General features: G+C 39.1%; 1 protein-coding gene across 1 annotated transcript; it reads right to left on the bottom strand.

Moving 5' to 3' along the window:
• Positions 1 to 6,428: 6,428 nt before the first annotated feature.
• On the bottom strand, positions 6,429 to 9,890 carry klhl40 (kelch like family member 40). Its single transcript, XM_022744269.1, has 6 exons — positions 8,717 to 9,890; positions 8,021 to 8,181; positions 7,812 to 7,919; positions 7,463 to 7,648; positions 7,012 to 7,161; positions 6,429 to 6,660 (listed from the first exon to the last, which is right to left on the bottom strand). Exons 1-6 carry the CDS (start codon positions 9,839 to 9,841, stop codon positions 6,549 to 6,551), a joined length of 1,842 nt encoding a protein of 613 aa, XP_022599990.1. The 5' UTR covers positions 9,842 to 9,890; the 3' UTR covers positions 6,429 to 6,548.
• Between the last annotated feature and the right edge of the window lie 725 nt (positions 9,891 to 10,615).

Genomic DNA, 10,615 nt, shown 5'->3' on the forward strand with positions numbered 1-10,615 from the left:
ATAAGAAAAAATGTTTTATTTTCCGTTCTCTGCCAAGATGTAGCGAGTGGTTCTGGTTCCTACCCAGCAATAACCAAATGCTGATTTGTCTTTGAGCATATACATGTATATGGCATTGCCAATAACCAAATCCTGTTAGCTCACCTGCTATAGTTAGGTAATGTTATACAGCATTTATAATCGATCCTGCACCTTACATTTAACTCTAGTGATATTTAAAATGTACTCCTAATTGTCTTCGTTTTTATAATTGTGATAGTGTGTAATTCGTGGCACGTTAACGTCAATTTATAAGGACTTAAGAGAAGTTGTGATGCGTGGAGAGTCGACAGTGCAATGCAGTATGTGCGTGTGTGTGTGTGTGAGTGAGAGAGAGAGAGAGAGTGTGTGTCAGATGTAAAGCAGATATGGGAGGTGAGAGTACTCAGATCTACATTTAGCTAATTAACACGTGAGCTTCCCCAAATCAGGAGATGGAGTAAATTGCTGACTCTCATCGTTTGCTTACATTAAGCAAGCGCGCTCCTCTCCTGTAGATCTGGCTTTGAGACGATATGGCACTTTTCTGTGACTTGTTAGTAAAAACCTAATGTACTCAGACCTACAGTATATTTGTAGGGTTAATTCTAATATTAGTGTTAACTTACAGCTCATTTCCCGATTAAACCCAATCTGTGTAATTAGTTTGCAGAATACCAACCGTGTAGGAATAATAATATTCACAAAACCCTGCTTATGTAGCTCATTAAGTGTGCACATTTCGTCATGATGTATATTGTGAAATGCTAAACGTTATATTCCAATCTCCAAAATAGCACTGAGAGTGATTACTTTTGGCACAACAGAGCTCATCACTAAAAAAAAAGCTCCCAAACGTTACATCATTATTTCTGTACAAACTCGCATACAGTGACCTGGACATGCAAAATAATGTGGTGTAATACAAAAAAAAAAAAATAGTGGCTCTATGTGCACTTTTGACTTTTTGACAGTCTTAAAGGAATAATTCTACATTTTATGAAATCCGCTTTTTTGCTTTTGCAGAGAGATTAGAAGGTAGATACCAATTTCATACCTGGCCATCAAATATGAAACTACACATTAGATTAGCCTTTCAAAAAGACTGGAAACAGAGCTAACCAGCTGCAACTAGCTTAGCTTAGCATAAAGACAGCTAGCCGATCTCTGTCCAAAGGTAACAAAATCAATGTACCAGCACCTTTTTAAAGATCCAAAATGAACTGGTTATACCTTGTTTGTTTAATCCATTTAAAACTGACAATTTTTGATTTCACAGCGCTGTGCCTTCTTGGTTGTCCACTAATTGTCGCTTTTACACTACAGTTTTTGTACAGCTTAAACAAAAAAAGATATAACTTTGTTAACTTTAGAATTGCTGGTAGTCTGATTTTTTTTTTTTTTACCTTTGAAGCGAGCCATGCTAGCTGTTTCCTCCTGTTTCGAGTCCTTGTGCTAAGGTAAGCTAATCGGTCGGTAGCTGTAGCTTAACATCAAATGGACAGACATGAGAGTGGTATCAATCTTCTCATCTTACTCTCAACAAGAAAGCAAATATACATAATTCCCAAAATGTCAACGTGTTATTGAAATCTGACATTTAAATCGGTTTCTTATCCAAAAAGAGTCTCTGTGCACTATCGATGCACTCCCGCTCACTTTATCTATAGCTAGCCTACTTGTAGTGTAGCACTAACCTGTAAATATTGTTAAGATGTGTTTCTTCCTTGTGATTAATTCCTCATGTTTACATTGGGAGAGTCAGTTGAATGTGCCCCTGCGTGTCTTGGCTGGTGGTAGCGGAAGTTGGAATTTGTGGATTAAGCTTTTGTAATTGTAATAAGCTGTTGATTGTTTTATTTAAAAGACAGATTTAAGCACCTTAGTGTAGTCTTATGTCTTAGCCCACCCCTGTTAAATGTATTTCTTAAACTGCCATGGTTAAATCGTTAGGGCCACATCACATGTTATTTGGTAATGGTACGTTTTAGTTTTTTTTTTTCTATTTTGATTTGCTGCTTTTTGTACAGGGTCCAGTTTGAGACTGCCCTTTTTAAATGAAAAGTGTAGCGCTGTTGAATTTGTTGGCTGTGATAAATCCAATTTAGCCTTACTGGACAGTGAGCTCCAGGTTTCAGAAATGAGCTACAATTTAGATATTTTGAGCAACTTGAGGAGGTAAATGCCAACATTTTATACCCATCTCAAATCTGATCTTGTCATTGGTAGATGGGGACAACAGGCTGTTGACACAGACGGGGATAAATGCAACCTGTCAATGTCACACAAACATAAGGATTGTTGCTCTCTTGTGGCAACTCAGTAAACTGCACTCTGTTAGCAATCCTACACTAAAGAAAGAGAACAGCCTCCCTCGGAGTACATTATCACTCATAGTCATCATTGGAGAAGCCCATAGTTATTTGGGATCGTAAAAAAAGACTGAAGATCCACTTACCACTTCACTGTTTCGAGAAGCACTAGCCCAAGAGACAATACTGAAATACTGTGGTCATAGCTTGTGTGTTTGCCTTATACTTGGAGGGATTTGAATGTTTTTGTGTTATGGATAGTGATAGTAGCTGACAGTAAAGGAGGAGGGATAGTAGTTATTACTACTGATTTATGCACTTTGATTGCCACACTAGTCCATAATGGGGACATGTATGCAGATGCAAGAAGGAAAAATAGAAAGCAGAGATGTGTAAAGGTAGAGAAATCTAAATCCAACAGCATAGGTTTTACATCTAAATGTACCAAGTGACAACATTTACAAATCACAGTGATTTTCTCTGTGTTGTTTGTTTCAAACCGATCAGAAGATGCGGTTAGTAAGTTGCAGAAGCGGCAGACCTGGACCTGACTTGTGCTTTAGAATAACTTAGTGGATCATTGGCTGTGGTGTGGCATCCCGCACACTGAGGACAACTCAGCTGTGAGCAGTCAGTTATGTGTAACCCTGCACCTAAACTGGTGTTTCTGTGTTTCAGTCTGCCTGTTTTGCTATTGTGCTGCTCTTTGACAAGTATTTGTGTCTCCTCCCTGAGGGTGCATTCAGTACTCCTACGGTTGTTTCTGGTTTTGTTTGTTCCCTGATCACTATCATAATCAAGAAAAAATTTGAGGTCTTACCAGTTTGCTCCTGTTGAAGGAGCTTAATATGTGACTGTTATATTTCATGCTATGAGAAAATGTAAAGGAAGGCATCAGCTGCCAAAATTGATTAATGATAAAGATATCCATTACTGCGAGCACTTTATACTCCAGGTCAGCTGGTTGAGTTTGAAGGCTGATACAGTAGCAGTTATTTGAATCAAAATCTGCTGATGGTAGGTGTTTATTCGTTTGTTTGTTTGTTTGTTTTTGTTTTTTTTTTTGTTTTTTTTTTATATTTCCATGGCAGAAGATTATAGGAAATTAGAAAAATGCAGCTTCTGCCAGAATTTTGTTCTTGGCAGGGGTTCAGTCCTCTGAAACAGCATTTCAACCGAAGGGATGACAAAACTGTTTGTTCAGACCCTGCAAAAATAATAAGTCCTACTGTATGTACCTGCTCGGAATCAGATCACAATAATGTTATACTAGAATGTATTTAAGTTACTGGCTTCCAAATCAGTGCAGTATTAATCAGTTGCTGTTATGATAAATCAAACAAAATTATTTGGCTTATCCCACTTTACACACTATATTACATATATAGTGCATGACACGGTATCCATAGAAGGTTTAGAGACTGACTTGGCTATGAAAGTTTAAATCTACCCTAGAGAGCAGAATTTGCATGTTAATCCTTTGTCTTGGATTATTTAGCCTAGCAAATAAGTCTTCCCGAAATCCATCTGCAAAGAAGACAAAACCCATCTGTGACATCATCAAAGTAATGTTTTATAGGGACCCCTTAAAGCACCCGAATCCTGAAAAAGAACTCAACAAATCCTTTTTGTTGAAGTGTGTTTTTTAATTTAGTCTTTTAAAGTTAAATGGCAGTAAAGTCGAGATTCTAGTAAGTGAGAGGGAAAATTTTGCACAGTGTTTAGGAGTCCTATATTCTAGGCATGTAGGTTTTATATCTTTTAATTAGCCAAATTCTCCTTTACTAAGGCTAGCAGCCAAAGGCTTGTATTAGATTTGGCAAAGGTGGACCTGCTCTTGTCCTCAAATGAGAGTTTGCCAGTGATGGTAAGTGGGTGCCTAGACACCACCGTAGTGACTGTGCATTCTGAATTGCACCCAAGGCAAATGTTTGTCACATAATGAAGCATTAAGAACGGCAGTTGTTTCAAAGCAGAGAGTGCTCATGAGATTGCAAAGCTGAGTCTCCGCTGGGACTTGTAATTTTTAGTGTGTGTCCAAAAGGATTTGATTCTGTGGCCTTCAGCTTCCAAGAAAATGGGAATATGACTATCTGACTTTCATAGCATTTACTAAAGTGTCAAGAAGATGGTGGGGGGGAAAGCTTTGTATATATGTAAGAATTTGATGAAATGTTACTTTATTGAGGAAGAAAAAAGTTTTACTTTTTTTTTTTAAGACAATGGAGGAGTTTTTTTTTTTTTTCTTTGTTTGTTTGTTTTTCCATTATCCCGTATTTTGGGCAAAGTTATGGAGATCCAAAACTGACAAAAGGTTATCAGACAAGTCATAAATATAATACATTAATTAACTATATTGTTAGTTCAATGATTAAAATGGAGTGTAAAAAGTAGAACAGCAATTTGTCCATTGACAAAAAAAAAAAAAAAATCTGCAACTATTTTTGATAATTGATTAATGGCTTTGAATCTTTTTCTCTTGCGAAAGCATGGCAGTCTTCTTTAGTCTTCTGTGGTAGTAAACTGTATCTTTGGCTTTTAGACTGTTGACTAGACAAAACAGCACATTTGAAGACATCACTGTGTTTGCTGGGCATTTGTGATGGGCATTTTTTTACCTTTTCCTGAAACTTTATAGACAAACTAATCCTATTGATCAAGAAAAGACTAAACAAATCAATCTATATTGAGATTAATTAATCACAGACCTAGTAAAAAGAAATATAACCTAAAGGTTTCGTTGTTCTTTAACTTAAATCAGTTGGTTAAAAAGCCGAAGGCTAGATGTAAATTTAAGTATATATTGTAAGACATAAAATGTAAAAGATATCACATGAAGTCTGAGATTTACATTCGTTGTTGTTTTTGCTTAAAGATGAAGTTAAAATGAGCATAAGAACAATGTGTCTGTGACTTTCTAATTAGCATTACCTAACTAGCATCAAAGTAAAAGCTAAAATGCTTTAGCTACTGCTGTACAGAGATATTATTGAATGCAGTAGAATATACAGTATAGATGATGATATCAGCTGATTGGCAGGAAATGTATAAAGCTTTATATTTCTTTTTTGCACTCAATTTAGATAATTTAACTAACTGAACTATGTATTTTTGTGTTTCTGACTCGTCTGAAAATATTCGACTATAATTTGTCAGTTGCTGGGCTGATAAAAGAACATGAAATTGGAAAGAAGTGTTGTTGGCCATTTTGCATGTGAAAGTTTGGTTACCTGGTCTAACAAATTTGCTCGATGGTGACTTTTCCCCTTTTTGGGCAAAGGTATATGTGACGATAACCGTAGGTACCAATGCCGTAGTCAATTCAAAGATGTATTATCCACATACCCCTCTACATTTCCCATACTTACTCATTTTGCAGCTGTGTTAAAGAAATCATACTGTGTACTGTTATTTGCTGATTCTACTTTATAATGTAAACACTATGTCTTAGTTAACTCTGGTGTACAAAGACCATGTGTAGGCAGTAGTTGTCAAGTTCAGCTATATTAAAATACTAAAAACAGTACAAGGACAATAGTGTCTAGAGGTGCTAATAACATTAGACTGTATTTTCTGTCTTTTATTGTATTATTGACTAGTGTCTACCATCTGTAACACAGCAGAACGTAATGAAATCATTTCAATATTAAACAGTATAGATATATTATTGAAAACGGAGGTGTGTGCTGTGTCTTTGTCTCTGCACAGACAAACTGAAATTGTTTTTTGAACAGTGTCATGTTTCAGTCAGACTCTCGAAAGGCACTTACATTAGTCCGTGACTTTGCTGCCATCTGTTGGGAAATCCACAACTACTTGTCAGCACATTTTACATGATTATCAAGACCGTTTTTTGGTTGGTACTTAAATACTTAAATTTTATTCCATTCATTGCAAAAAAAAAAAAAACAACTACATATTGTTTACAATTTTACAAACTGAGTCAGTAACATATAAAAATGTCATTAATTAAAAAAGAAAAACTGTCCATGACATTAGGCCAGAATCATAAGTAGCTGCACATTTAGAACTGCTGTCACATTATGTAAAATAAAACAAGGAGAACACCAAACACACAAGCTGATTCGTGACAAATGTGCTCATGTTGTATGTCATTGTGACCTTGAGCACGGCTGTACCTGTCCTTGGACTGCTGTAAAACTACTGTGGACTCCACCATTGATTTTTTTTGTGGACAAACAGGCACCGGAGGTGGTTTTACATCTTGGTGAGACGCAGGGTGTTGAGGCGGACCCCCAGAATGGTGGACCCTGAAGCGTACTGGATCTCTCTGAGGATCCCGTTCCACGTTCGCTCTGACTCATTGTACCTGAGGAGGTCAGACAGGGGTGCAGTAGGGTGCAGAACATCAGTATTTAGTGTTCACTGTCATTTCATACATGCCCTGGGATTTTTTTTTTTAATGTGATGTGTGAAAATGTAGAACACTGCAGAGCACATGCTATTAGAATACCGGCTGAAAATGGAACATCAGTTTAATTTTTCTTTAACATAAACACACAGAGACAATTTATCCGGTGATTTTCTTTGGTTTGGGCTGGAAAAAGTGGAAATATTTAAGTAAATTCCCGTTCTAAATTACCTTTTGTGATGTACATCACAATGTACCGAATGCATGAATGTCTGGATTAAAAGAGGCGTGTCGATCACTGTGACCCACCTCCAGATATCGTTCATCTCTTTGGGAACGATCTCCTCACTGTCCTCCAAAGGCATCATGGCAAAACCTCCTATAGCGTACAGCGAGCCAGCTGAAGACACCAGGTTCAGAGAGCTACGCTCCTGAGGAAACTTTACGAAGTCTGACCACCTGAAAAATGTAAACACACGTACAGAGATACTGTTAATACAAGACACTTAAAGATGAGTTGAGTAGTTCAGTAGGGAAATTAATATTTCTTTTTTTTATGCACCTCAAAGTCTGCCCAAGTCTCTTTTGAAAACACCACATTTAGGGTTATAAATGTTAAAATATGATTGAAAAAAGGGGGTCAGAGGATGTCACACTTGTAGGTTTATACCTCCGATGACCTCGGGGGGTGCGCCAGCTACTCTGTGAGACATCTACATTCTCCTTTGTCAGCCATATTCACTGATTTCGATGAACTCACGTCTTGGTAGCGATGTCGTACACCTCCACAGAGTCTGTCAGGCCGTTGTCGGTGACTCCTGCTGCCACATATATTTTGTCCTTGTGAACGGTGGCTCCGAATAAGGAGCGTGCGGTCTTCATGGGCGGAAGCTCCTTCCATTCAAATCTCTTGGCATCATAAGCACACATCTTTCTTAGACAGCTCCTTTTCACAGGAGACAAAGAAGATAATGCCTCTGAGATTTGTCATTCCGTGGTGGTCACTTTTATATAAAAGTAAAATGAGTTGCTGAATTAATAAATAAAGGCCTATATCATAAAAATTGCCACTGATAAACATTAATATTTTGATCACACTTTATGCTCACTTGTTTTCCCCCTTTCCTCCAATCACATAGACAACATCATTGTGGGATATCGTTGCGTGTCCATAAACTGGGTAAGGAATGGATTCTGATTCACCCCATTTAAAAGATCTGTAAATGCAAAATCACAGGAAATGTGTTAATCAATTAGGTGCAGTGTATTAAATAATCCATTTCTAAGATTCGAAACATGAACTTAAACTTGCACTCACTGTCTGTCGTAGACCAAAACTGAGTCCAGCGTGTGCTCCTGCTCCTTCAGCTCCCTCCCTCCCAACACAAAGATGGAGTTCTCTGCCTCGGCCAGCCCGAACAGGAAACGGGGAGATGGGATCGGAGGCATCCCCAGCCAATCGGCACTGACCGGGTCATACTGAGGTCACAGGAGTAAAACATTTGTACAGTACAGAATACATGCTGTAACACACACGGACAGATATGAACAGATGCATCCGTGTTCTGTATGTGCAAACACAACATGTACTGAAATATTCAACCCAAGTCTCCAGCATTTGTAAGACTACATAATTTCACCAAAGAGATGATTTTTTTCTTCAAAATTCAGCCTTTTGGTTTCTTTAAATCTCCACTTGAATTTAAAATAAAGTTTTATGGGTTTGAACAAATGCTAGCTGGACAGAATGAGTTTGTGCTAACTCACCCAGTAAACGGACAGTGGGTTTTTAAAGCAATTTCAAGCACAAATTCAACAGTATTTTTGTTGCATCATACCATATTTTTTGAAAATGAAAGTAAAACTTTAAAGCTTACTACTGTCTTAAGAGATACTGCAGGGTTTGAGTTATTGATAAAATATCAGAAGAATAGGCTGAGGCGAGTCAGTTTCTGTTACTGCAAATTTTTATCAGCTTCTCTTCTATCAAATCTTTATTTAGAGCCTCTCCTACCTGCAGGAAATAGGAGCACAGGGGATCTTCCTTGTTCTGTTCATCAAAGAATAATCCTCCTGCCACAAAAATCTGGTTCTCCTTGGTGACCAGGCTGGTGTGGTTCTTGGGAATCTGTGTGGACAGTGATGCTACAAAGCAGTCGTTCCCTGATGGATCATACGCCACAGCACCCGTGTCATTGACCATCAGTATCAAGTCCCTGACAAACATGCCAAATCTGAGGTTGTCATTCAGGATGCCTGGAAGAAGACCTTCTACTTCCTCCTCGTTATCCTCCCTCTCTCCGTCTTTTTCTGCTCCACCATTCTCCTTCTTGCTTTTTTTAACCTCAGGTATTTTCCCGGCACGAGCATCCCTAACCAGCTGGAGTTTCTGCTGCAACTCAGGATTTGAAGACATCAGTTTGTGTTTCTCCACTTTTTCTTTCAGGTAATCTTCATTGACCAGACGCAAACGAACGCAATCCAGCATACCTGGCAGCTCTTTCTCTCTGTTCTCTGCATCCTGGGACACCCAGTTTATCAAAGCCTCAAACACGGCCTCTTCTGTCTCTACGTTCAGGTTGTCGTTTGTCAAAATGGCTGCCAGCTCACTGGGGAGCAGCTGGAGGAACTCCTCATCTCTGGAGATGAGCTGGAAGCGCTCACAGGCGTAGTTTCGGGCAGAGACAGCCAACCTGGGACAGTCTAGCATCAGGCCAAGTCTGAAGACAGCCAGGCAGTTGCTGAGGCTCAGGCGCTTTTGTAGGAAAGAGACACATACAGTGAAAATTGAAGGGATCTGGTAGACATTAGCCACAGCGAAGATGTCCTGAACATTCTGCTCCGTCACGTTGATTTTGGAGGTGTACAGGTACTTGAGGATCAGCCCCATGACTCCAGGCTCCACATCCTCAAGGACAATCTCCTTCTTTTTGCTCTCTTCTAGGTCAGATAGAAAGATGGAGCGGAAGTACGAGCTGCAGGCGCACAGGACCAGCCGGTGGCAGGGGAACTCCTTGTCTTTGATCTTCAGCACACAGTCAACCAGCTTGTCATTCTCCAGCAAGTCGTACAGACCGTCCTGGAGCAGCGTCTGCTGGTACATCCTGGGCTCGTCCACGGGGTTTATAGGTAGAGCCATTTTTAGTGGCAGGTGAGTATAAAGAGCCTTTCAGGGGCTGCAAATCAAACAAAAAGTCTTCTTTTTAGCAGAGTAGTTCTAATTTCTAGGCTGGAAAGAGGATTCAGAAGCACAGTCAGTCTGCTATTAGCCCACACCAGCTGAACCCAGGGGCGGCCCTCTCCCTCAGCTGTCCTGACCCTTCAACTGAGCTCCAACTGGGAGGTTATTTATAGACTGGGTGCTCGGTGTGGAGCTATGGGCTTCTTTCTGGAACATGAAATGCAATATCCATGCTTCAGTCCCTCTTTCCCACCTCCAACCCTACAGCTACCCACTCCCCAGGAACATCCACCCACACTCAGACAGCTGACACATTGCTTCATGGGAAATATGTCTGACCTGAGTCATAGGGGGCTGTGTTAAAAGCTGCCCCACCAGGTCTCTGTGGCTGAGTCATCAAAGCCACTGTGTCACCTTGTCAGTTTGTTAGATTAGTTCATTTAAATGATATTTACACAGTTTTATGGAACAAGATACAGATGATATAAAAATTATGACAGATTATTGTTATTACAAATATTGTAATTTGGTTGTCCCCCCAAATCCACTTTTATACAATTCAGATTATTATCTTAAAGAGGGACACTTATGAAACACAATACATATATACATATGTCTATACTGAATTTTGAGATATTGTTTAATTGCTGATAATGGTGATATTTCATTGAATTAAAGGGGTGTTCCAGGGACTTTTAGTCTCTACTGTGCTGCCTGACAACAACAGAGTGT

This window comes from Seriola dumerili, unplaced genomic scaffold (assembly GCF_002260705.1).
Source record: "Seriola dumerili isolate Sdu_G_001 unplaced genomic scaffold, Sdu_1.0 BDQW01000079.1, whole genome shotgun sequence".
Classification (NCBI taxonomy): Eukaryota; Metazoa; Chordata; class Actinopteri; order Carangiformes; family Carangidae; genus Seriola; species Seriola dumerili.